Source organism: Fusarium poae, chromosome 2, assembly GCF_019609905.1.
Source record: "Fusarium poae strain DAOMC 252244 chromosome 2, whole genome shotgun sequence".
In the NCBI taxonomy this organism is placed as follows: domain Eukaryota; kingdom Fungi; phylum Ascomycota; class Sordariomycetes; order Hypocreales; family Nectriaceae; genus Fusarium; species Fusarium poae.
Window position 1 is genome coordinate 6,091,804 of NC_058400.1, and position 25,105 is coordinate 6,116,908.

At 45.8% G+C, this 25,105-nt stretch overlaps 11 protein-coding genes across 11 annotated transcripts; 4 read left to right on the plus strand and 7 right to left on the minus strand.

The window, feature by feature from the left end:
- Positions 1-1,299: 1,299 nt before the first annotated feature.
- On the minus strand, positions 1,300-2,898 carry FPOAC1_006012 (uncharacterized protein; the record flags this gene model as incomplete). Its single annotated transcript, XM_044850513.1, has 1 exon — positions 1,300-2,898. The coding sequence occupies one exon, from the start codon at positions 2,896-2,898 to the stop codon at positions 1,300-1,302; it is 1,599 nt and encodes a 532-aa protein (XP_044709225.1).
- Positions 2,899-3,435: 537 nt separating this feature from the next.
- On the minus strand, positions 3,436-4,464 carry FPOAC1_006013 (uncharacterized protein; the record flags this gene model as incomplete). Its single annotated transcript, XM_044850514.1, has 1 exon — positions 3,436-4,464. One exon carries the CDS (start codon positions 4,462-4,464, stop codon positions 3,436-3,438), a length of 1,029 nt encoding a protein of 342 aa, XP_044709226.1.
- An 877-nt stretch (positions 4,465-5,341) lies between these two features.
- Positions 5,342-6,268, plus strand: FPOAC1_006014 (uncharacterized protein; the record flags this gene model as incomplete). The annotated part of the gene is made up of 1 exon (XM_044850515.1): positions 5,342-6,268. One exon carries the CDS (start codon positions 5,342-5,344, stop codon positions 6,266-6,268), a length of 927 nt encoding a protein of 308 aa, XP_044709227.1.
- Positions 6,269-6,435: 167 nt separating this feature from the next.
- On the minus strand, positions 6,436-7,407 carry FPOAC1_006015 (uncharacterized protein; the record flags this gene model as incomplete). Its single annotated transcript, XM_044850516.1, has 3 exons — positions 6,436-6,764; positions 6,815-7,257; positions 7,310-7,407. 3 exons carry the CDS (start codon positions 7,405-7,407, stop codon positions 6,436-6,438), a joined length of 870 nt encoding a protein of 289 aa, XP_044709228.1.
- Positions 7,408-8,625: 1,218 nt separating this feature from the next.
- Positions 8,626-10,191, plus strand: FPOAC1_006016 (uncharacterized protein; the record flags this gene model as incomplete). Its single annotated transcript, XM_044850517.1, has 2 exons — positions 8,626-9,219; positions 9,283-10,191. The coding sequence occupies 2 exons, from the start codon at positions 8,626-8,628 to the stop codon at positions 10,189-10,191; spliced, it is 1,503 nt and encodes a 500-aa protein (XP_044709229.1).
- A 909-nt stretch (positions 10,192-11,100) lies between these two features.
- FPOAC1_006017 (uncharacterized protein) lies at positions 11,101-11,526 on the minus strand (the record flags this gene model as incomplete). The annotated part of the gene is made up of 1 exon (XM_044850518.1): positions 11,101-11,526. One exon carries the CDS (start codon positions 11,524-11,526, stop codon positions 11,101-11,103), a length of 426 nt encoding a protein of 141 aa, XP_044709230.1.
- Positions 11,527-15,611: 4,085 nt separating this feature from the next.
- FPOAC1_006018 (uncharacterized protein) lies at positions 15,612-16,353 on the plus strand (the record flags this gene model as incomplete). Its single annotated transcript, XM_044850519.1, has 2 exons — positions 15,612-15,892; positions 15,948-16,353. The coding sequence occupies 2 exons, from the start codon at positions 15,612-15,614 to the stop codon at positions 16,351-16,353; spliced, it is 687 nt and encodes a 228-aa protein (XP_044709231.1).
- A 985-nt stretch (positions 16,354-17,338) lies between these two features.
- FPOAC1_006019 (uncharacterized protein) lies at positions 17,339-18,006 on the minus strand (the record flags this gene model as incomplete). The annotated part of the gene is made up of 4 exons (XM_044850520.1): positions 17,339-17,368; positions 17,422-17,622; positions 17,675-17,920; positions 17,974-18,006. The coding sequence occupies 4 exons, from the start codon at positions 18,004-18,006 to the stop codon at positions 17,339-17,341; spliced, it is 510 nt and encodes a 169-aa protein (XP_044709232.1).
- A 583-nt stretch (positions 18,007-18,589) lies between these two features.
- On the minus strand, positions 18,590-19,213 carry FPOAC1_006020 (uncharacterized protein; the record flags this gene model as incomplete). The annotated part of the gene is made up of 1 exon (XM_044850521.1): positions 18,590-19,213. One exon carries the CDS (start codon positions 19,211-19,213, stop codon positions 18,590-18,592), a length of 624 nt encoding a protein of 207 aa, XP_044709233.1.
- A 661-nt stretch (positions 19,214-19,874) lies between these two features.
- Positions 19,875-21,759, minus strand: FPOAC1_006021 (uncharacterized protein; the record flags this gene model as incomplete). Its single annotated transcript, XM_044850522.1, has 2 exons — positions 19,875-21,593; positions 21,682-21,759. 2 exons carry the CDS (start codon positions 21,757-21,759, stop codon positions 19,875-19,877), a joined length of 1,797 nt encoding a protein of 598 aa, XP_044709234.1.
- Positions 21,760-22,843: 1,084 nt separating this feature from the next.
- Positions 22,844-24,099, plus strand: FPOAC1_006022 (uncharacterized protein; the record flags this gene model as incomplete). Its single annotated transcript, XM_044850523.1, has 4 exons — positions 22,844-23,384; positions 23,437-23,554; positions 23,610-23,671; positions 23,732-24,099. The coding sequence occupies 4 exons, from the start codon at positions 22,844-22,846 to the stop codon at positions 24,097-24,099; spliced, it is 1,089 nt and encodes a 362-aa protein (XP_044709235.1).
- Positions 24,100-25,105: the final 1,006 nt, after the last annotated feature.

The window sequence follows — 25,105 nt, forward strand, 5'->3', positions numbered from 1 at the left end:
ACGATAGTTTGTGTGAAAGAAGTCCACGTAATACGTCACGTTTCGCAATGTATACCGAAAACGCGTCGTCTAGTCTATAACCATTAAAAAGGTCACAAAGATGCACTGATATATTATAGTCCTTTGATAACGTATAGGGTCGTCGAGATTGTGGTGGTTCAAACACAAACGGTGTTAGAAGACTCGCTTTCACTGGCACATAATACCAAATGCCAGGATATCATTCTCAGAGTTACGATGCATACTTTTGATTGAGAATCACAACGTACGTCAAGGGATCCGATGTGGTAGAATGCGGTGGTCGAGAAATGTAGGTCTATCAGCAGCCAAATACCATGTGTCGACGTCCTGAGTTGTCAACTATAAGACTTTAATATTTGGTAACGCTTCCTGGGTATTTAAAATAGCATCTGCTGTTATATAGCATATGTTACATCGTCAAATCAAGACATGGTGTTTTGGAAATCGCTGTACCCGAGTACTTCAAAGATTGAACTGCCGATTGCCGGAGGGGGCACTGGATAAAAGAGACTACCGATGTGTTAGTGAAGAATAAATTCATATTCAAAAGTGAATACCAAGAAAGTGTGCATATGTCATGAACAAGCAACGCTAAATTACCCATAGGCAGTTGTGTCTTTCTCACCACCTACGCACCAGCCAACCTGCAACAATGTCAAGCAGATTCTTTAACAAGATACAAAGCTTATAATCAGAGATCATTTACCTCTTTCTTATACTATAAATACCTCTAAGAGCCCCGGCCTTTGCATACATACATCCAATTTCTCAACACGGCTTTAAATCCAACATCCGCTAATTCGAGACTTCAACAATCTATCGACATGTCTGTCTACACCTACATTATCGAGACTTCACAAATCACACATCTTGACAAGATGACAGAGGTCCTCGAAGACACCTATGGCAGGGGAAGATACGGGGTACATTGGTTAGGCCCAACGGGGTACCGAATTAAAGTGACTACTCATGATCCAACAGCACCATGGGAAAGACTTAGGGCGGCGGGCATGGTATGTCAAGCGCTCCAGATTGATGCGGGGATTGTGAACAAGGGTAAACAGAGTGATATGGATAGGAGTTACCTAACTATTAGCAAGTCCCGGTAGTGTAGCGTCTTTTCACGTAACTAAGTGATACAGTCTTCTTCTTTGAATATGCTCAATTGCGCGGATCTGCAGTGACAGATAAAAGCCCTCACTGACAGCCTAGTTGTATACTTCACCCGGCATTTGGGCAATTTCCAATACTCATCGTCCATCTTCACATCCTTCTCATTTATGCCGCGCTGAACGATTCCACTCTGATGGTTCCACCCAAGGAGTTCTCAGCATAGTTGAAGATGCCGAAACGATAGGCAATGAAGAAAGCCCACCCGTTGTAAAGCTTAAAATTGGGGCCAAGAGTCTCGAACTTGGACCCATCCCAACTAAATGAAAAGACACTGTTTCCAGTTCCTGCGGGATCAGTGTCCATCTGAATCCTCAACCAGACAGTGGTCCTTCCTGAAGGTACAGAAGCAGTGGCCTTAACGTCCCCCATGCTAGTTGTCGCTCCATTCCATTCATCCATGTTAATTCCATGCTTAGTGGCAAGGGTGAATTGTCCGTTCGTGCGATGAATGCCAATATAAGCACTCTGATCGCGAAAAGCCGAGAGACCTGCACGGTCTCCGTCTTTCATCTTGGAGAAGTCAATCTTGACAGTTCCGACGGGGCGGTTGCCGTGTGTCCTGTGAGTAAGAGTGTTTCGAGCTTGATATATATCTTTAGTCACTGTTGCTGTGCGAAGCGTTAAACCGTTATTGACAGTGAATGAGTTTGTATCTGGGTTGTGGTTCCATTCCCAAGAGGGACTAAGAGATGTACCGGGGAAGGTATCGGTTCTTGCCCAGTTCTTTGTCACGCCTGAAGTTCCGGGTAAAGTTGGGTATGAAGATCCCCAACCTCCGTTGCTACCCTTTGTGAGAATGGGAAAGCCATCACTGCCCCAAGTAACAGGTGCTAGTACTGGAAGACGTCCGGCAGGGTATGCCCAAGTGAAAGACATAAAGTACCAATCACCCTTGGGTGTCTTGATAAGACTACCCTGATGAGGCGAGTTTCCACCATTTATGGGGGGTGCGACCTTGTCGGCAAGGAGCTTCTTCTCGTAAGGACCCCACGGGCTCTTGGATTTCCAAATCCAAGTCTGACTGCCGCTCGGACTGTCGTTGAGGATGTAGTAGAGGCCGTTTATCTTGTACATACGATTGCCCTCAAGATCTTCCTTTCCAATGTCGTTATTGCTGAAAACATTTTGCGATTTGACTTGACTGAACCCATCCTGAGACAACTGGGCGACCCGGACATCCTTAGAACCCGACACAATATACATAGTATCATCGTCATCAATCAAGATACCATTGTCATAGTGGCAGTTCCCATCGCCGAGATTGCCGCGGTTAGTCCAGGGTCCTTCAGGTGATGACGCAGTGAATACCCAAGTGTGATAGAAGTTGACACATCCGATCCAGTACCACAAGCCATTACTCTTTCTGTACCGCATTGATGAAGCCCAAGTTCCACCGCGGTAGTTACGCTGGTTTCCAGTAAGATCATAGCCATCGCCGAAAGTAAGGCGAGGAATAGAATGCCCAATAATGTCCCAATTTAACAAATCCTTTGAGCGTAGTATCGGCGCTCCGGGGCTGTAGTGAAAGTTGGACGCGGAGAAGTAGTAATTATTGTCGGGACCCAAGAATACATCATTGTCAGGGAAGTCTGAGTAAATGAGAGGATTGTTGAAAGTATCAGCACGAGAAATGAGACCAGCCGACGCTGGGGTCAAAGAAGCGGCCCAGAGACTGGCTCCCGCGAGGATTGTGGAAACCTTCATGTTGGGATTTTAGACGAGCAAAGCGCCGCCGTATGTTTGATGCGAACTTGGAGGGATACTTATATGTGGGCTATATTGGAATCCATTGTACCAGTATCGATGTCTGTATAAGGAAATTCCAGGCTCGGACCTTCGGCCTGAAGCAGGAAGTTCGGTAGATAGCTCCCGGGTATTCCAAGTTTGGAAGATTCAATCAAGACCACTTTTGTCAAAGAATATTAGTTCAGCCGAGATTGGATAAATGCGAACGACAGTATCTGGAAGTCCCAGAACGTTCATGTTCAAAGCATAGCATACGGTGATTAAGTACACAATGACCGGTTATAATAACAAAGAATAATTAAAACATATCATTACAAATACAAGCCGCGGTAGGGTTTATGCACCCTGGAGAAATTGGAAGGGAATTATTGACAGATTACGATGAGACGATATGGCCAAGCTGGCAACGTTCTGAAAGACGAAGACTCATTCATTGCTATTATATATATCTATGATATGCCGAGACTAGCTTGCACTTGGCTGTTTGTGTGTGTATTAATCGCGAAGATCCACGACAACCTTCTCACTGCTAACACCCCTGAAGAACAACAAATCCAGCGCATCGTTCAATCCATCCAGTCCACCGGGAATCTTTTTCGCGGGCACTGATACCAGACTACCAGCCTCAATAGCCTTAGGGAAGTATGTATCAAAAGTCCATTTCAGTAGTTCTTCATTCTCCTCCAGGCCTAAAAGCAGCGACCATCCCTCAAATTTGCGGGCGACGCCAGCAGGTAGAGTTTCAGGACTAAAGGCTGGCTGCAAAGCGTAAACAGAATCGCCGCCCTGAGCTGCGACGACCTGGGCATTGAGCTGGATCGTGTCGGCACTCGAAATCATGTCGACAACAATGTCATAAGGTCCAGCAGTGGTGAGTTCTTTGATCAGTGCCTTCGATTCTTGATTATGATCGATAATCGCTGATGCACCAAGTCTAGAAACAAAGTCCTTGTGCTTTGGAGAAAAGGTCGTGATAACATCGTATCCAGCTTGAGTAAGATACTGCACAGCCATGCTGCCAATACTTGATGTTCCACCATAAATGAGGATCTTCTTGCCCTGTGACGTGGGTTGCTCTCCAGACACAGGTCTCTCCAGTTTCAACGTAGCGTTGAACAGAGCAGGAAGAGTGGGGAGGTTGCCGACGAGACGAACTGCAAGGTCAAGAGTCGCATCGTCTAAGACTTTGGTGGTGGTAATCTCTGGTGAGATCGAATATTCTTGATAAGCACTATACTTGGTTTCTTGGGCGCCTGCAGTCTTCATGCCGACCACCTTGTCGCCAACTTGGAAGCCCGTGACCTTGGATCCAACCTTTTCAACAGTCCCAGCAAATGAACTTCCAAGAATAGTAGGGTATGATAGTGGAAGCATTGCAACCTTTGCAATCTTGGCATCGATTGGCTGGAGGGCAATGATTTGGTTTTTGACGAGGATCTCATGGGGACCAGGTTGGGGAGTCTCGATTTCCCGGACTTTTAGGGGTGCCTTGGCGGCGGGGACTTGAGCAGCAAGGTGAGGCATGATGATGGGGTTTTGTAAGGTAGATTGGAGTTTGAGTCGAAGTGATTAGGATACAAAGTGTTGGTTGTTTCGGTTGTCTGAGATGATGCTCACAATGTCGGGACTTTGCACAATCTTATAAGTACTCGTTCTCGTTGTTGTTTGGCCTTTATCATCTTCATCACATCATTCTCGGTATTTCTTCATTTTGGACATTTATTTCTATATGTCAGCATGTTGAATCTAATCTACCTACATAATAGAGTAGTTAACTAGTTGATTATGTGACAGCATACATAAATAAATCCATCCAAAAGTGATATCGTTACCATTGGCTGTTCGGAGTCTTGGCATTTCGCGAGCGGGGCTGGTTGCATTTTCGATCAATTTCCGATCTAAAGTACTAACAAAACTACTTACTTTTATGCTGCAGACACCAGGTTCGATAAGTATTGGAGTTAGTCTACAACTGTCAGCAATACAGACCTCCTTCGCACAGTTCGATAATGACCGAACACTATGAGACCTTTGTTGACCAATCAAAGCCCTAGTTAGTTAGTCATCTAGACTTATCGGATTTTGTCGCATTGCCGAGCTGTCATAACCTTTTGTAGGTAGGTAATTAAGAATAGTCGCGAAATTATGGACATCCGACTTGTCCATGTTAGAAAATCGTTTGTATCTTTGATTGAGGATCACTAGTGTTAGTTGGTAATCGCATTCTTGACTCAGAATTAGTGCCATTCGGCAATTACAAGAAATTGAATACATAAGAATCATGATCTCATTCCCAATGCTGCCTTATCCATCACCATCAATCACATCGCAACAATAACTACACCAACAATTCAGAACAACAAATCCATATCGACATACAAACATCACCAGATCTCCAACAATGTCTCGAGCAATTCTCATCACTGGCGCCACTGGAAAACAAGGCAGCGCTGTCATCAATGCCCTCCTTGCCAAGAGTTCTTCCGACTTTCTCCTTCTCGCAGTCACTCGCAACAAAGAGTCAGCTTCCGCAAAGAATCTGATAGCAAAATCCTCCAACATCAAGCTCGTCCAAGGTGATCTTGACTCTATTCCTGCTCTTTTCCAGGCCGCTAAGCGAGCCGCGGGAACTGTCCCTATCTGGGGTGTTTACTCTGTTCAGCTTTCCATGGGTAAGGGCGTTACCCTAGAAGGTGAGATCCGTCAAGGCAAGGGCCTCATCGATGAGTCTATCAAGACGGGTATCAGTCATTTTGTTTATTCCAGTGTTGACCGCGGTGGTGATGAGAAATCCTGGGCCGACGCTACAGTCGTTCCCCATTTCAAGACCAAATATGAGGTTGAGCACTATTTACGCGACTCCACAAACAACGCAAAGAGTTCTATGAACTGGACCATTCTACGTCCTACCGCATTCATGGAAAACCTGGAGCCAGTTTTCGCCACAAAGGTTTTCCTCACCATGATCCGTGACACTCTGAAAGACAAGCCTCTCCAATGGGTCGCTACTGAAGATATTGGTTATTTTGCTGCAGAAGCTTTTACCAACCCTCAGAATTGGAGGAAGAAGGCTATCAGTATAACTGGCGACGAGCTCACATTTGATCAACTGAGCGAGGCTTTTGAGCATGCGACCGGCGGCCCTGCAGGAACCACATTCGGGATCCTGGGCAAGGCTTTGAAAATTGGTGTGAAGGAAATTGGAATCATGGTTAACTGGTTCAGAGATGAAGGATACGGGGCTGACCTTTCCAAAGTCCGACAATTGAACCCTGGTACCAAGACCATGGAACAATGGGTCAAGACCAGCGCTTTTGCAAGGGTCTGATTGATATATATATTGGCATATTACTTGGAAGGGGGGTTCTATGGATGGAGCCGGGACTCTTTGTGCATTTTCCTTTGGTTTATGATATAATGATATACAGGCTCAAAAGGTTATAATTATGAATTCAAGTAGTAAGGAACAATGTATAATAGTTGACAGCGACATGCTTAGAAAGTGAATGTGCCTCTCACAGCTTTAACTAGATTCTGTGCCAGAAGCTTATGAATGGCTCCACTGGCATGATAATCATCGGCCCAAAGACAGTTACTGGACCCGAAACAAGTGGCATCCTTTGCCCCGTAGTTGGCGTAGTTGTTGATGACTTGATTAAACGAGGGGTTAGTGTCGAAAACTTGAAGTTTGATGTCTGGATGTGAGGAAGCGAATGCTGCTGCTTTGGACTGTACTGCTTCGTTATAGGAGACTATGTCCGCTCTTAGACGAGCAAGGTCGACCTCGGGTTGACCTATCATCTTTGGAAATTGATCAGCGTAGGCTACAACTGTCAGCTTTCACTAATTCGACTCGGTAGCATTGATAACGTACCAGGAATGTTTAACAGAACAAACTTGTCAAAGCCGTCATCGACAAGCGTTTGCAGAAGTTCAAAGTACCGGTTAACACATTCTGTGACAAGAGCGCTGGTCTTGCTCCAAAATGCTTCGCCAACATCGTTGATCCCGATCCAGATCGCGACCAAAGTATCTGCATCGCTGATTACTGGCGCAACGTATTGTTTGTGCAGCACTACTTGGTCCGATATGGAGTATTGTGCCCATGAGTTGACAATCTTCTTGTCAATTGTAGCTCCACTATAGGCAAAGTCATATGTCAAGATAGTCGACGTGTTAAGGGTAGAAGTGACATGGCCAACCCAATTCAGTCCGGCCGAAGTTGTTTGACCAGGTAGTCCAGGATTGCCTATAGGATTAGCAGCTGAGGGTAGCTGTCCTCCTGGCCAGAACCCGACGGTTGAGTAAGAGTCGCCACTACAGGATGTCAGGTCAAGGTTTTTCGGAAGTAACTAGGTCACCATCTTACAAAACTATCAGGTTCTTAGAACTTGCCGATGTTACAGGGCTGCCGAATGCCTGGAAACAGCACACTGCCAGGACTAGAGGGGAAACGACAGCCTTCATTTTTTGCAATAGAACTTGAATTACGACAGATATCACTATGCGCAAAGTTTGTCTTCAAAACGAAATCCATCGTCTGTTTCTATGCAGAATACCTGTTATATATCTCCCAAGTCCAACACCTAATTAACCCGAAGTCGTGGATCTCGGACAAGTCTTTCCGATTGGTGGGACATTTAATTGAGAATCAACTGTCATGAATTCAAGGATCAAAACCCCTCATTGTAGCACCAATCACTTCCAGTCGGTTATAAATGGGATCAAGTCGCATTGTTTCCTATATACATTCGGTGGATTTGGAGGGAAACCCCAGGCATACAGAAGAGAACCATGTCGCAGGGTATTACTAGAAACGCTGGCCACTCGAAGCATAAGAGACGAAATCAGTATGCCACTTTATGTCTAACAGAGTATGGTTCTGAGAATATTTATCTTTATTTACTGCAGATTAGGAGGCCATTCCTTCTGCTATCCAGTAACTATAGCTGCTCATAGCCTTTTCAACTGTTTGAGATCTTCATCCTGACCTCTTACCGACGGGCAGGATATGGCTCACCGAATCAAGGTCAACTATGCGCCGATGGCCTGCATTTGGTAGTAGTAGGTTTTACATCAGACACGGATCATGGGCGGGCAGGATATAAAAGTCCGGTCCATCCTTGGAAACGATGAGCGTTGTCGGCGTTATCGCATAATGAGGGATATGAATCGAGAGATGCTTCTCTCCTTCATTTCCATAATAAAATGCTTTTTTTTGTTGTTGGGTGATTTTCGAGGCGTAAGTCCCGAAGTATACATTCAAAATCAACTCATAAAAAACACAGTTTTTGAATAAAATGCTTCTCGTTATCCCATGGCTACATTCATCACTGCCAATGAACCTTGTTTGGACACAGATACTACTATTGGTCCCGACACGCTCGCTGTGCTTCTGACTGTACTTAAGACCCCGTGCGTACTAAATTCTTACTTTTCAATCCCTCACTACATCCTACTACTGCTATCCTTATCTCGATAGACCAATCATCATAAAAATAGTAGCGCCGTGCGTATCATTCCACATCAATTACAATAGTAGAGATGGGTCGTGTCATCCACGCCCTAAATGACCGAGCGAACATAAGCTTACGTAGATAACAAAAAGTTTATAATGAGCAAAGTGTCTCCCACTTCCATCTCCTCATAACTTCTCTATTCACAACAAAGTATTACCACATCGTAATGACGCCAGCCATGATCGCCAATAGGCCAGGACTGATGCAAGTCTCGGTCTCTCGCAGTGCCGAAGAGAAACGATTGATTCCTGCATATTGTAGCAGTCTCGCTCGCCGTGCCAGAGAGCTCAAGATCCTTCGCAAGAATATCCTCACTGATGCTAAAGGGACTGAGCTAGCGTTCGGCATCCAGTCTCGTTTTTCGCCTCACCCTGTAGCAGTGTCAGATACTCTGTACTCACGACTGACTCAGCTGCATGTCCTTCTAGGGCGTGTTTTCATCGATATCGTTGATCGGTGGTTCACTGATAAGAACGCTCGTTTTCCAGAGCGCATGCCTTTGGATCCATCAGAAGAGTCTCTTCTCAAATGGATAGCATCCAGCGGGAAAATCCCTGATTATCGCAACCATGCCGGCTGTTGGCGTAGCGACATACTATTTGAACAAACTCCTGATGATGTGGTTGATGTAGCGCCGCGTATCTGCGAAATCAACGGCAGATTGCCTCTCAATGGAGTACTTGGCATCAGTTTAGCCACCAATGGTCTCAAAGAGCTTGGTGCGGCCCCAGGAGGCCTGGAGACACAGAGCGACATGGAGGTGAATCGTCTCATATATCTGCCTCCGGTTATTTCAGTGCACTGACAATGAGTAAATAACTAGGGATCTTATGAGCGTGTAATGGCACTATTCGACCCTGAAAAGCCACTCTTTACTGTCCATCACAGCTTTCCTGGCGCAGACTCCAAGACGCTTTCTGGTGTCAATCTTAGCAAAAATAGACCTCCGGTTGAAGCCGTGCATCCCAAAAATCTCGAAGTTAGAGAAAACAAATCATCACCGACTAGGTTGTCGCTTTGGGACAAGTCTACTGGCACTCAGCTGGAACAATGGACTATAGAGATGTTGCAGGAGGAATATACCGTGCTGGAGCCAGCGGTAGTTCGACAACTGGCCCTCTCACCCTTGAACGATCTTCGCACTGTTTTTATAGTTCACGACAAGAGACTATTAGGCATCATACCAGAGGAGCTTCCTGGCATGGTCGCCCGCGGAGTCCTGTCAGCTGAGGAAGCCAACATCATAGCCGATGGGCTCGCTCAGACTATAAACCCTGGGTCCGAAGGCTTGCGAAGCTTGATTCGAGAATCGGAGGGTAACCCTGATGTGAGGGTAGGATACATTTACAAGCCTTGTCGAGACGGTATGGGACACGGTATCGAGCTTGGTCGCAACATGACGCAGGAAGCCTGGCTTGAGCGTCTGAAGAAGCTGGCAACGCCAAACGTCCTCCGCCCGCACGATAATGCAGCAGTGATCCAGAAGCTTGTAGATCACAAATGGTTCGATATGGTTCGTCACGAAGTCGCGAGTGACGATGGTGCAAAGCCAAACATGCTTCATATAATTGGGTCCTTTTTCATGTTTAACAACCAGAACTATTATTCCGCTCCCTGGCGTATGGGGCTCGAAACACATCTCGGCATCAGTGGTGACAAGCCAGGCATTGTAATGGCGATGGTTCGTCAACCAGACTGGCCAGTCAGTTATGATCAGGAAGAAGAGTCATGACGTACGGAAATTTCTCCAATAGAGTCTGTAGATCTTAGAAAGAAGAAAGGACCATAGAGTCCCTGGTGTATTTCTGTACATAACATCGTTGGCAAAAGCCGCGATATCGGTCAAGTTGTCACTCCGAAGCCACCGCTCCAACATAGCTGAACCATCAAGATAAACTTGATCTTCCATTTATTTAATATGCACCCTCCTATTTATGGTTCTATATAACAACGCGTGTTTTGTTTATCTGAGCTCAAGTCAAAGAGTCACAATCATCCTATCTTAGGCGGCAAGGGCGGGATTGCCCTTTCGGTGGATGCGTCTTGTGGAGCAAAAAGAATCCCTTATGCAAAAACATACAACAGCGGGGATTCGCTGGTCGTCACCGACCCAACTACTGATCCGCCCCTTACCAGCTTGACTATGGGAGAGCGGACGGGATCCCGTATTTTCTGGTAGGTATGGTCGTATGTAGAATACGGTTCCATTATTCCGCTTTAACAAGGCCTCTATGACAAATGTAATAAGGTTCGATTGATTATAGGGGCTACTATGCAGATGTGATAATGGCACTGGGTATAAATTGTGTCTCATATCTCCTTTTACATATGAAATCTTCTTCCAGTCCCGTATTCCTTTCTACTATTGTCCAACCAATCTATTTTGTTTGCATGAATTCCAATCCTATATTCCAATTCAGTCTTCTCCAGTCAATTTGTATTTGGTTGCCTGCAACTCCATAATGGAATATATGCGACTCTCTTTGTCTTTAACACCCTGTCCCTAGCAGATCAGAAGGGCTGGCCTCTCAAGGCACGTCAGACAAGTCTGCCGCCCATTGGGGGGAAGGGCAGGGTACGTATGGCCACAAGATTTTGATGTACATTTGTGTTTTTCGGTTTCGTACTTCAATTCACCATATTACAAATTGGTGACATCGTCGTTTCGACGCAGAACTCTTTCAATCTGTTGGCCCTCTTCAACCTCATGAGGAGATGAAAGCAGTGTCCCGCTGCGATAGTCTTCCCGCAGTCTGGCAACCCAAATCTGCGTCGGATTAGGAAGGTGTATCCCTCGACGATACAGTTTATTCATCAGAGCGACTTCATCCCGCCATGTTTCCCGGGCCAACCGTTCCATGTCAGCTATTGTGACTCCTGATCGAACGGCAGTGGATTGCTCGATGCCCCGTATTTTGGGTAGCTCAGGCCATTCCGAAGCGTCGAGGCGCCCGAAATTTGGTTTCGCTCTGTATGCAGGTGGATGGGCTTGGGTTGATCGCTTCAGAAATGAAGCATGAATATGCTTGGGCTCTCGAATGTTGTTAATCGGCTCACGCAGCTCCATCTTGGCTGTTGTCTTCCGTGGCTTGTCTTCGTGTTGTTTATAATCCGGATATTACTCCAGGGCGACTCGTGTTGAAGGCGCGGAACTTTGTGTGCAACTTGTCAGGTAGAATGCTTGGGGGCAGCTTGGAAAACAAAACTGGTAAGGACCCGGTCACATCAAGGACTTTATAAGTTGATGAAATTGAAGATACTTTCTACAAGGCATTAAACTTTCAAAATATGTTCTTGATTGTGAACTAAACATGCCGTGATTCTGTATTAGAAAGTCAACTTCACAGAGTCCATTTGAAAGTTGCACGAATAACAAAGCCTCCGAGTCTATCTTCAGCGACGAGTCAAACCTTAGAAACAACATCTCTTTTTAATCAGAATAAGGTTATAGATGTACTGGAGCGCAAATCTTGGGCATACTCCTCATCACCTGTTGGACATACAAATCAGCTAGGAGAGTATAATGAATGGTAAATCGCTTTCGTTCAGTATAGGCCTGTGTCACAATCTTTTTTCTGGTGTGTGACTTCATGGAGCCCAGCAGCAAAGGAAATGAACCTCAGATGGAAGGTTGTCGCCTATGAACCCAAATTTCGTTTTTCAGTCAGGTGAGAATTTATAGACCTGAGCAAAAATGTTAAAGTTTCAGTTCCCCAGGCAAAAGGTAAATTTAAATTATTCCACGGTCGACGAGTCTAGATGGTCAAGCCAATTTGTTCTTACCTTTAGCAAATAAGTATTCCAAGCAATGAAATCCGAGAACAGAACAGAACGAGGCATAAACATTGGAAAGGTTGCAATAGTAGCATTATAGGCTGCCAATAGGGTAGCAAAGTGATGACATGAAAAGTGCTGCACTTAGGCTCAAAATATTACCCTAACGTATCTACCCATCAAGATAGTGGTGTATTGTTAGCACACTAACTCTTTTAGCTGGTTCCATCTTTTTTTCTACCGTGTGCCCTTGGGGTTATTGTTAAACCGTGCCCGGCCACTGCGCCAAGTTTTATAGCGCGCTATTCGCTATATTACAGTGGCCTTTTCAGATCCTATATCGCCGGTTCAACAGCTGTGGCCAGACCGGCCATCAAACACAGTAGAGTTCAATCTTCTTCTTTCATACTACGAATTTATAGATCTGAACCGGCTATAATCACCACAGGATAGCGTTTCCATCTCGTGAACAAAATGTTAGCCTTGCCTGCCACAGCATTTGTATCCCATTAGGATGGGGGTCGGTGGTCTAGCGGTTAGTGGTCACTAGGCTTAGCCGACGGCTTATCCTCTGAGCCGAAGGTAGTAGGTTTAAATCCTACGACTTTTAACTTTACTAGCTATTAGAGAAGAAAAAGGCTCTTTATTAAATAGAACCTTAATAATCTAAGCCTAATTAAGTATACCTATAGAGATAATCCTAGGGAGGGTTTTTAAGGGGCTAATTATATATCTTTATTATATATCTTATTATATTAAGGAGGGTTTTAATTCACTAGGACGATTTTCCCTACTTAAAAATAGCCCTAGATTTCCCCTACCTCAATAGCTAGCTTGCCTACTAGCTAGAATACCTAAGAGCAGGGTCAATAAAAGCTCAATTATACACATCCCATTAGGATACAGAATCAAAAATACTCACCTTTTCCTTTTCGGGGACGCTTCTCTGAACGGTCATGTGTCTCAAATCTAATCATTGTCGCCGAAGCCGTCATGATGAGACTGGCCGAGCTTTTTGGCCGTCAGGAAGCTCACGAGATCCTCTATGGAGTATACCAGGCTGCTGTCGAAGAGTCACTGCGGAAGATTGACAAGATCACACAACATCTGAGTACGGAACAGCTTCTGTTGCTGATCGGTCCAACGAACTATCTTGGTTGCCCCCAGTTGATGGTTGACGAGCTTCTAGGATTAAACAACGCAAGCCTCAAACGAAATGCAAGCAAAAATGGGATGAATGGAATAAATGGTGTAGTCGACAATATAGAGAACGGCTACCACTAAGGCAAAGTCCTTACTTTACGGCAAGACCTCAATGATATGATGCGCCAACACACCTTGGGCACATAGGATCGATGATTCATCCGAATAGATGCTATAAACTGTTCAAACTTAGTCTTTATACGGACCAGAAACGCTCTAACGCGTCATAAACACATTGTTTATACGCCTTGGTCGACTTTTCGAGGAATATGAATGTCCATACCGCTTCTATCGGCCCGATGTCCCTAGGGATACACGCCAGAATTAACAATTGCATGATTGAAAAACTTTATATTCTTACTCTGTACAAACCGTGCAATAGAACAGACGACAACAAGTCCGTTCCAGGGACTGGCAATGTGACGTTGTGTCGATACCCGCCTTTCCATTCCGCCGAGTATACCGGGTACCACTATGGTTAAGGATAATCCTGTTATTACTCCGCCACCAAATCATGGCCAAAAAGCCCCATGTCAACGGCTTAATCATTGATGAATGCTATCAGAAGTGCATGTGACCAGCCACTATTTGTGACATCACTAGACAAAGCAATTCTAATCACTATTATTTTCCTGCAATCGCATTGTTATTGGAATAAGAAAACAGCAACAAAAAGCAATGACATGGTACCATGACGAAACTTGTGGCAACTATCCAAGTCTCCATTCCACTTCAACGTTGAGCAAAAATAACATACAACACCGGGGATTCGCTGGTCGTCACCGACCCAACTACTAATCCAGCGCTTCGCAGCTTGACTATGGGAGAGCGGACGGGATCCCGTATTTTCTACGAGCTTTGGTCGTATGTGATTGAATAGTCATAATTTGTTGCATATAAAGGCAACTCTGTTCTTGGTAGGACGGCCATGTTGCCACCGAAGAATGATCCAGACCAATTTCCGATAAACATATCGAATGACTTTGAGCCCTTTTGGGAGTGTGCCTGACGTACAAACTCAAGCCAAGCATAAATGCCGATGCACAGTAGTTCGTATTGCTGCAATATTACTTTTTGCAGCTTATACAATCATGTTAAGAGGCTGTCATCTTCCCCGCGATACGTGCATCTGATCCAAGTCCGGGAGTTGCATTAGACTTGGCCGTGTTTCAATGGAACAATTTAGCCGGACCATCTGACCAATTAATTGGTCTGAAGAGCGGTCAGACTCAGTAACTTTTCGGTTGTCAAATTGACGGGTAGAGTAGCATTACGACGTTAGCGTATGTATTCAGATCAATAAATTAGCCGGATATATTAAGAGAATAAATGCACCAATCAGTTATATTTTGACATGTCAATGCTTTGAGTCTTAGAGCCACCAAGTCACAGGGCAGGCAGGATAAAAGTCTACCTAGACTGCTACTGACACACTGACCTATCTACAGCACAATTGAATGAGGGAGCATTTACCACCATCTCGACCAAGTATTTATTCTGAAACAGAACCTTCGGGAATTGAGCAGCGAATTAGCCTGAATAATAAACATGATCCCCAGTTTCCCCTGCGTAATAATAATTATTAGTTAATGCCTTGTCTGGCACCCTGGTCCAATGCTTCGGTAGTCAATGCTACCTCCCGCCCTGGAACGAAAAATGGACTCCTTCGACAACATGAGCCCTCCGCATTGGTGCCATGTGGTCCGACTGATGCCCATATCCCATACCTTGTTCCCTTTCAAGACTTATTCTTGGCTTAAATGGGATGGCTCGGAACCCTGACCCTCCGCAGTTGCACCAAGACCGGATAAAATGACGCGTTCAAGTTAGCACGTTTCATAAACCCGGAGATGAATACCATGTCTGCTTGCACTATCCCGGCATCTAATCGACCCACTAATCAACATCAACAGCTAGTTGACCACGCATATCGACGATCCCTTACTTTGCCTTCATGTAATCTCGCCGGCAAAATGAAGATCGTGGAATCGATCATGAGCAGGTTTCTATCTCTAGTGGGCACATCGCTGTTCTCCACCATAATATCGTGAACAAGACCAAGGTTGGAGTGGCGTTGTCTCCCCAGATATAAATTGACGCGTCGATCCATTTCATCCAAACTCCTGCCTTCTCCATCAACTTCAAGCAACAGTCTTTAAGCTCATCACAGTCAAAATGGTTTCCTTCACCTACCTTCTTGCCGCCGTCTCGGCCGTCACTGGCGCTGTCGCTGCCCCCAACCCTACCAAGGTCGAAGCTCAGTCTCCTTCTGGTCTCCTCGAGAAGCGAACCAGCCCTACAACCGGTGTCAACAATGGTTTCTACTTCTCCTTCTGGACCGACACTCCCAGCGCCGTCACCTACACCAACGGCAACGGCGGCCAGTTCACCATGAACTGGAACGGCAACCGTGGTAACCACGTCGGTGGCAAGGGATGGAACCCTGGTGCTGCTCGGTAAGATACAGTCATGGAATTCTTCATACAGAACTTCTACTAACCATTTGCCCAGCACCATCAAGTACTCCGGTAACTACAACCCCAACGGTAACAGCTACCTCGCTGTTTACGGCTGGACCCGCAACCCTCTCGTTGAGTACTACATCGTCGAGAACTTCGGCACCTACAACCCCTCTTCCGGTGCTCAGAAGAAGGGTGAGATCAACATCGATGGATCCATCTATGACATTGCTGTCAGCACTCGCAACTGTGCTCCTTCCATCGAGGGTGACTGCAAGACCTTCCAGCAGTACTGGTCTGTCCGCCGCAACAAGCGATCCAGCGGATCCGTCAACACTGGTGCTCACTTCAACGCCTGGGCTCAGGCTGGTCTCCGCCTCGGAAGCCACGACTACCAGATTCTTGCTGTTGAGGGTTACCAGAGCTCTGGCCAGGCTACCATGACTGTCTCTGGCTAAATGCTGAGAGAATGATCACTTTCCGGAGGCTGTTGAGTTTACCAAATCGCTGTTACTCTCGTGACGCCGAAATAAATCCCCGGAGGAACCTTTGACCAAGGCTATATGGTTACTGGGCTGGACTTGTAGCTGGACTTCACGCAGGACCTGTCTCTATTTCAACGTACATATCTTCATCTCAAGTGAATATACAATCTCAGTCGGCTTGCCCGGCTTTTTTTCTGAATCCACTTTGCTCCCCAGTGACATTTGGATGGTCATTAAAATGCAACTCTCGAAACGATAAGTAGAACATCGCGGATAATAAGAAGGGCTTGCACTAGGGTTAATGCTCAAAATTATTCGAAAAACATGTCCAATGTAAAATCTCAAAAATGTATTCTCATTTCATGCAAACTTGTTTGGATCATGAGACCAAAAAAGTAGGTTGCACTTGCATACTCATATATGCATTGTCCGGCTCTTCCACCATATCCGGACCTGATGAGATCATTGGTTTGCGTGAATCCGTTTTGCTTTGCTTGCCTGTCTTCTCCGTAATATTGGATCTTCTCCTTCCAGTCGAAATAGGGGCGTAAAGACGGAAGACATGCAATTATTAAGCCAATACATGAATCCATGAAACTCCATAGCTCTCCAAACATTTTCAGCAGACGCTTTTCATAATGAGATATTGTATGACTGGTAACTTACCCACTAAAGTGATTGTGATGATTAAATCTGCACCGTATTTCTCAATCAAAGCGAAGCGGACGATCGAAAATGAGATGTTGATGATACCGAGCCCAAAGGTGGCATAAAGACTATATCTGAGCCTCGGTCTCAGTGTCCATTCGGGAACAACTAGCCATGGCAATATGAATACTATAAACGCCAACTTGTTAATAGTGCACTGCAGTCAGCGATGGTGCAGTCTTCTTTCTCACTTAGAATGTCTCCCATAATATTCAAACTCCATGCAATCTCGAATGTCATCCTGATGCTCTCAATCGAGCAACCTTCGTCCGACAAGGCCCTTCACAAGTTAGCAGAATAGACAGAGGACCAATACATAGTGCTGGGACGAACCAGTGTCTCCATGTAGGCAAGCACGAGACTGAGAAACAATATCGTTGTGGTGTAAGACGCAGCGACATATGTAATGACGGCCCACAAGAATCGTCTCCGTTTTACCATGAAGTCGGGAAATACTTGTAGATATACAGACAATAGGGCTGCTTTTGATAAGTAGAATGTTGTATGAAATGGATAATCAGAAAAGTGATAGAGCTGATGCATATTGTCAGATCAGATCACTTAGAGTAAATCGTCGTTAGCGTACCTTGTAAAACTTCGAGGCTTCTTGAGCTATTCCCTCGAAGCCGACCAAGCCCAGCGTGACACCCTTACGCATCGTGCCCATTTTGTAAAACACAATGTCGAAACATGCCGATGCGGCAGCTGTACACCATCCAGCACACATAAAATAGTCGCTTGCAAGAAGACGTCGTCTCTGTAGTACCAGCCGCAAGTAAAGTCGAGCTATGATGACCCCAAAGGCAACCAAAAGAAGAGTCCACTGTACAGCCTACGACGGGAAGTCAGTGTTCCAGCTTATCCAAGCAGAAGGGGGGTTCGCACAATGACTTCTCGGCCTCGCAGATCCATCACCATGTTTGCGGCTCAATGTCGTTGAACGGTAATAGAACGGGTGGAGAGAGGATCACTTTGCGATTAAGGGTCCCGCGACTTGTATGACGTTGAGGGATCATCGGGGAAGGGGGGGCAAGCTCGACCATCTACGTGTCAAGCAAACCAAAGTGAGACACAAGTTTGCGCCAACATTCCTGCCCTGCATATGTAACCCACGAATGGATTATCGTAGTTTGATAGGTAATGGCACTAGACTCCAAAGCCGCACGCCATTCAGTTGCGACAGACTCTGCCGCCTTTCCCGGGACTCGTTTGATTGCTGACATGACAGGTATGCCACGTCGTAATATCGATGCCAAGAGGTTGTTTTCAGTGTTTTCAGTTTATAGGTTACATCAATGTGCCGCATCTTCTCGATCAAATAACTGAACAGCCTTAGCTTCGCCACCGTTATGGTAGTATATCTTCTATTCCAGTTTAGATTTCCAGTTTACTCTTTTCTATACACTCAATATGGATCACGGTAGACTTTCTATGCTCTGAATGAGAAGGGAGGGGGAGATGAATTTGAGATTGTCTGCGATATCCTTCCTGGCCGTCTACCTTAACTCTCTCGGGGGGACTCCTTGTCCATCAAATCCTTCAATTCAGCAAAGGCTTTGAGAATTTCTGGGCTCTGGGCAATGATGTCCTTTCTCGTGTCCTCACCAAGATCCCCCGCACCTGCCAACCACAAGTCCGGACCAACGTTGTCATGGAAAACAAGAGCCGGACTAGTCTCAGTCACTTGAAGCTTCATGCCCTTCAGTACGTGATTCAGTTGTTCATTTGCTGCTTTGCCTCCAAAGATACCATAGCTGATGACCGCAACACCTTTACCGATCCATTCGTTGTACAAATAGTCGACGGCGTTCTTAGTACCACCAGCAAGACCATGGTTGTACTCAGGAATGACAAAGATGTATCCATCGTACTTTGCAATCTCACTGCTCCAGGCTATCGCATGAGGTTTGGTGAAATTACCCTTTGAAGGGACCAAAGCTGGCATAATTGTTTCGTCAAAGACAGGCAGATTGAAGTCTGCGACATCCACGGGCGTGATTTTGGTCTTTTGAGAATCGCCTGTATCGCCGGTGATAATCTCGTGAACTAGGCTGGCGATTTTCGGGCCAACTCTGGGGGTTCTAGTGCTAGCTGTGATCAGAGCGACGTTCTTTGTGATCGCCATATTGCTTAAATTGTGTGCAGAATGAACAAATAATGTTGGGTTTAATGGAAGTGATGATTGTATTGAAGAAAGGCTCCCATTGTCCATACCACCGATTCCTTTAAATAATTATTACATTTACTGGATAAAATAGATCGAAACTTGTCAGCGACCTGTCTGGAGCTGTAAAGACATTTCTAATCAACTTATAAATCATACCCTTTCAAGCGCGCGTTAATGTTGTACTAGAGTTGTAAAGCACCAAAACACCACATGGGTTGCATTAGTAGCCTAAGGTATAGATAGAGGCTCACGCGCGGTTCGGGATATTCTGACTTTCCAGTCTTGGATTGTTGGAGTAGTAAGCAGCGGTATCATGTTTGATTGGTTATGTTACATGAGCGCGCGCGCGCAATAACATTGGCGGGCTTGTTTAGTAGTAGGGAATTCGATAGGGATGATGTGTCTCAATCTGCTCGCATTGGCTCTCGTTTAATTGAAAGTAATCTCAGAACTAACTATCATTTGGTGGGTGACACTACCAGCACCGAAGAGGAAAATGCTTTGCGGTGCACACAACACTTCAGCTGTACTGACTATATGAAGGCAGGGTTCTTTGCAGCGTTTGTGAATATCATTTTTTACTATATAAACATTAAGTCTAATAACTTCTAGTGATAATTTACTTCGCAGCTTCGATGATGAATTCGGCAGCCTTCTCGGCAATGCCATATACAGCGGTCTGGATATGTGCTGAGATCAAGAGCGGCATGATGCTGGCATCAACGACGCGGAGGTTCTCAGTTCCATACACCTTCAACTTGGCGTCGACAACACCGCCATCCTTCTTGGGAAGCATGGCACATGTTCCAGTAGGATGGAAGATGCTGAGTGTAGTGCGAAGAGCATACTCCTTGAGCTGCTCGTCAGTCTTGACATCTAAGCCCGGCTCATACTCATCATCCCAAATAGAACGCATAGGCTCAGTGTTTGCAATCTTGCGGTTGTATTTCACAGCTTGAGTGACAGCCTCGACGTCATGACCATTGCTCAGATAGTTGGGGTTGATGATGGGCTTGCCAGCGGGATCAGAAGGGTTGATGTGGACACTACCGCGGCTCAGAGGGTGCATGACGACGGCGATAAGAGAAACAAAGCCTTTTCCAAAGAGAGGTGATGTAGCAGCAGGATAGCCTTTAACACCGGTGTAGCCATCAGAGAAGATGACCTCAACTTGGGGAATAGATGCATCCTTGAAGAAGTCAAGCTTCTTTTTGTCAACCTTGCTACCATCCTTCGCAACAGCCTCCTTGGCAAGAGAAAGCAACTTGGTATCGCTACCGAGGGCCTGCTTCCAGGTCGAGAAGGTGTAGGCGCTGCCAGTATAATCATACAGTGACTGTTTACCAGCGTTCCAAAGCGCCATTTGCTCTGCAGCAAAGGTAGCATTACTCTTGAAGATGTCAATGGAAGTGAATTGAGGCTTAAGCTGGTAAGAACTCATGATACGAAGGTGATCTTGAAGGTTCTCTCCAACCCCAGGAAGGTCGATGATTTGCTTAATGCTGGCAGCTGCGAGGACAGACTTGCTTCCGATACCGGACTGCTCAAGTAAGGGCGGACTCTGGATGGATCCAGCAGAGAGGATGACCTCGCGGCTAGCTTTTATAATAGTACCGTCAGTAAGAGTGACACCAGTGGCGACAGCCTTCTTGTTGCCATTGGGGGGACTCAGATTGATCTTGGCTACAGTGGTATCGGCAGCAATCTCGAGGTTAGAGCCAGAGATCTCATCGTACGCATTAGCGCTGTATGATCGTTTATAGTTGGCAGGGTCAATGCTGCTAGGCTGGTACATAACACCCAGCGGGTCGCCTCCGAGAGATTCGAGGTTCTTTCGGACACCGAGCTTGTTGAGAGTTGGGATCCACGACTCTTGGTGTTTGGGGATGACACGGTTAATAACAGCCTGAACCGGGCCACTGTCGCCGACACCCTTGGAACCATATGTAGCGGTATTCTTGCCAGTGAAGGTCTCTGACTTGATCATGGCCTTGATCATTGTCTTCCAGTTCCATCCCGGGTTACCCAGGGCTTCCCAACTATCGTATTCGGCAGCAGCCGCACGATCGTAGGTCATGAGGTTGAGGGCGGAGCTTCCGCCCAAGACCTTGCCACGGTTGATAGGCCAGACCCTATCATTGGCACCAGTCTGGGGGACAGTGGTGAAATTCCAGTCGTACTTTGTTCCCAAGGTTGTACCCTTGAGACCGGGGATATTGATCTTTGGCTCATCAAGTGCCTCAGGACCAGCTTCGATAAGCAGGATCTTGGAGGATGGGAGGCCTTCACTGAGGCGAGCAGCGACAGCTACACCTGCAGTGCCACCTCCAACGACGATCTGGCCCGAGAAAGTAAAGTTAGATTCTGGACAGGACAAAGCGGGCGGGGGTTTCATAATATCTCGAATGAGACGCTTTCATACTTACATAGTCATATGCGTCTTGAGACGGAGCCGCGACTGCAGCTGCAGCAAATGCAAGCCACAACTGGGGTTTGACAAGCATGATAACGAATGTGGGCAAAAAGAGAGTGAAAAGAGTGAAAAGAGTGAAAATTTGACTGGGCTACCAAGAATATGCACTGCAACAGTCACGGATAAAAGAACGGAGATACGGAAAGACCTAACCATTTATTCATTATCAAATGCTTTCCTACCCTTGTTTACTTTGGGTAGCATTGAAGATGAGAGGTTTAATTATTTGATGCTCGCATTGACTGACAAGCGAGGCGGAGCACCGCCTCAGTTACCCGGGGCTCGGCATAGCATATTGCTTGGCTCATATTGTTAGTCCGAGGGACTAAATGAACTAAACGATCAATATCTGGAGATATATGGGATCTAGTGAGTTATTTCTTTTCCTTCCACCTATCTTGTTCCTATAAACATGTAAGACTGACATGGGCAGGGGACGGTTCAAAGTCCTGAACCAGGCCACTAATATGGGTCCGTCAATGGAATGGCCGAACCTTAAAACCTGCCAACGCTCGCTAAAGAGTAATAAGGTTTCTTCGTGTATCAAGGACTCAAGGGTCTTTTACTATGGTACAGGGTCATCGCGTTCTGTAACGAATCAAACAATCTGACGTCGGAGACACTTGGACCCGCGCTACAGAACGATCAAAGATTGAATCCCAACCCAACGTCAGATCATCCATGTTATGAATCCTGAAAAACTCCTCAGTGGATCGTGCCCTATGTTATAGTTATTCGACATGTTCCAGAAGCCATGTAGCCGCAGGCATTGCTGGCGTCTATACTTCATTCAGCAGGAGCTCAACACGAAAGGCTACCTTGACGAGCCGCCTTGAATGAAACCATACAGGCCGAGAACGCCACCAAAAAAGACAGGCAATTAATTCTATCTTGGTCAGCCCCCTATAATAACAAACCTTTTCCGGCTAGGGCCATCCGAGGGAGGAGTCCGTCTCAAATCACTGACATGTCCCCCACAAGAACCACTGCGTTTGGTTTACTTAAACATGGATAGACCTGACACTACCGAGATATCTAGTCTGATCTTATCTCGCTGATCCTCTCCCTCTCTCCCTTTTCTTTTCCCCCTCCTCATACATCTCTTTTTTTAAACTATGGCCACAGTGGAACCGCCGAACCCGCTGCCACCAGACGAAAACGTGGGACCAGCCTTGCTGGGCGTATCTGGGACGTGCCTCGCCCTTGTGATCATCACCACTAGTATTCGGCTATGGGTCAGATCAGCCCTGCGGTCAATGGGTCCCGACGACTACACCATTGCAATTGTCACACTTCTCGGTATAGCACGATTCGGCGTACAAGTCGCCCAGGTCGAGATCGGCAATGGACGGCACAGATGGTACCTCGACGATGAGAACTACATGCGCAACAACATGCTTGGATGGTTCGCCCAGATCCTTCTCTTCGCCAGCATATGTCTTCTCAAAATATCCATTCTACTACTTTTGTTGCGTATCAAAGATTCACGACGGGTTAAATATGCGGCTTGGGGAATAATGGCTGGTCTGTTCATAACCAATTTCGGCTGCATCCTTATCCTGCTTGCGGAATGCAAACCTATTAGCGCCTATTGGACCGGCGTAGGCGATTGTTGGGATCCGCGCGTTCGCATTTACTATATCTATGCTACCATTGGTTGGTATATCCATGGTCGACTAGGGGATGTTTTAACTGACCACATATATAGCTTTTTCGATTATTACAGACCTCCTGTGTTCTTTGTTACCGGTTTTCGTCATCTGGAGTGTCAAGCTACCAACGAAGACGAAGCTTTCTGTCTGGGCCCTGATGAGTTTGGGACTTGTGTAAGCCAATACCCCATAGTAAGACCCTTGATACAGTAACTAATGTACATTCAAGTGCAACTGGCTTCGGTATTGCTCGAGCATCTTCACTAGGTGTGATAACATCAGATCTAAGTTGTAAGCTTCCATTCCCATCCGCTACCTCAATGAAATCAAAATTCTGACTTGACGTCTTAGGGGTTTATGCCATTACAGCAATATGGTCCAACCTTGAACTCTATCTAGGCATCGTCGGTGCCAATCTTGCACTTGGAAGATCGATTTACGGGTATTTCTTCAAAGACCGCAGCCACTCCCAAGTTGGCTCCTCATATGGTTATGACAACGGTCCCAGGTCAACGACTACATCAGGGAACCTAAGAATACCTGGTTCAGGTCCCTTCCGATCAGGACAGACATGTTTACCATCGCAGGGTCAGGAGAGTGAAATCTCGTTAGTGGACCAAACAAAGAAACAACAACCGTCCACTTGGTATGCTGATGCAAATACGGACGACGATAATCCGCCAGGAGTCACTGAGCACGGTAGAGGGAACGTTCATTAAGGGCTGTTTGAATAAATAAAAATCTTTGCTTGGTAGGTATTTCCTATGGGTTACGACTTAGTGTTAAAACGGATGTGTATAGATACCACTGGGGTAAAATGGAGTGGAAAAAGAAAGCTCTTACTTTGATCTATCTCATAGAGAATATTAAATGGGATATCTGAAGACTGGTCAACTAGCTCTTAAAGACAGGGGTTTCCTTCCAGTAGAAACACAGTACTTAGATTGCGTAAAAAAAAACAATGGCATGATCGCCAGTGGTTGAGTGATTAGTACTGAGAGACCATCAACAGATGAGGTTATGACGTAACGTCAAGCCAGATAATTCTCGATTCAGATTAGTTTGGAAACCTTCCGTGTCAAATTGGTGGTCGTGGTGATGAATCTGAGCCGAAGGCTGACACTGCCATCCTCAGCTTAACGATACATTCTAGCCATGTATATGCCACGTCAGTATGCAAGTTTTCATACTTATCGAACGTCTCTAGTAACTCGTGTGTAACATGATATCTTTCCCAAGACGTATGGAACGACATCCCGAACAAATGATTTGTTTTCATGAGTTACGGAAAGAGAGGACAGGGTGATCGGCTCTCGCTTGTGGTGAGTTCGAATCGCAGCTACATCAAAGCTTTTTTGACAGATACAAAACTCTAGATGTGGTTCATTTTCTCGCCTTTGTTCTGTAAAGGAGGTTTTGGCAATTTTGGCGTATGGAGCATATCTAAGTCAAGATCCGGTCTGATTTGTGAGAGAACAACAAGTCAAAGTGAAATTTTGTAAAGCTAAGTAGTGGACGGGAGCGAGATGCCATTTATGCCTACCATTAAAAGCTATTAGATATTTCTGATAATTACTAAACTGCCTAGAAAAAGAGTAAAGACCCGCCGTCTTGGCATGGCATAAGGTGTGGTTCGGACCTTGGCTCGCAGGAGTGGTCGGAGTATCTTATAGCCAATAAGCTAACTCTCATGAATACTTTTGCTAACTTATTGGTTACTTCCAT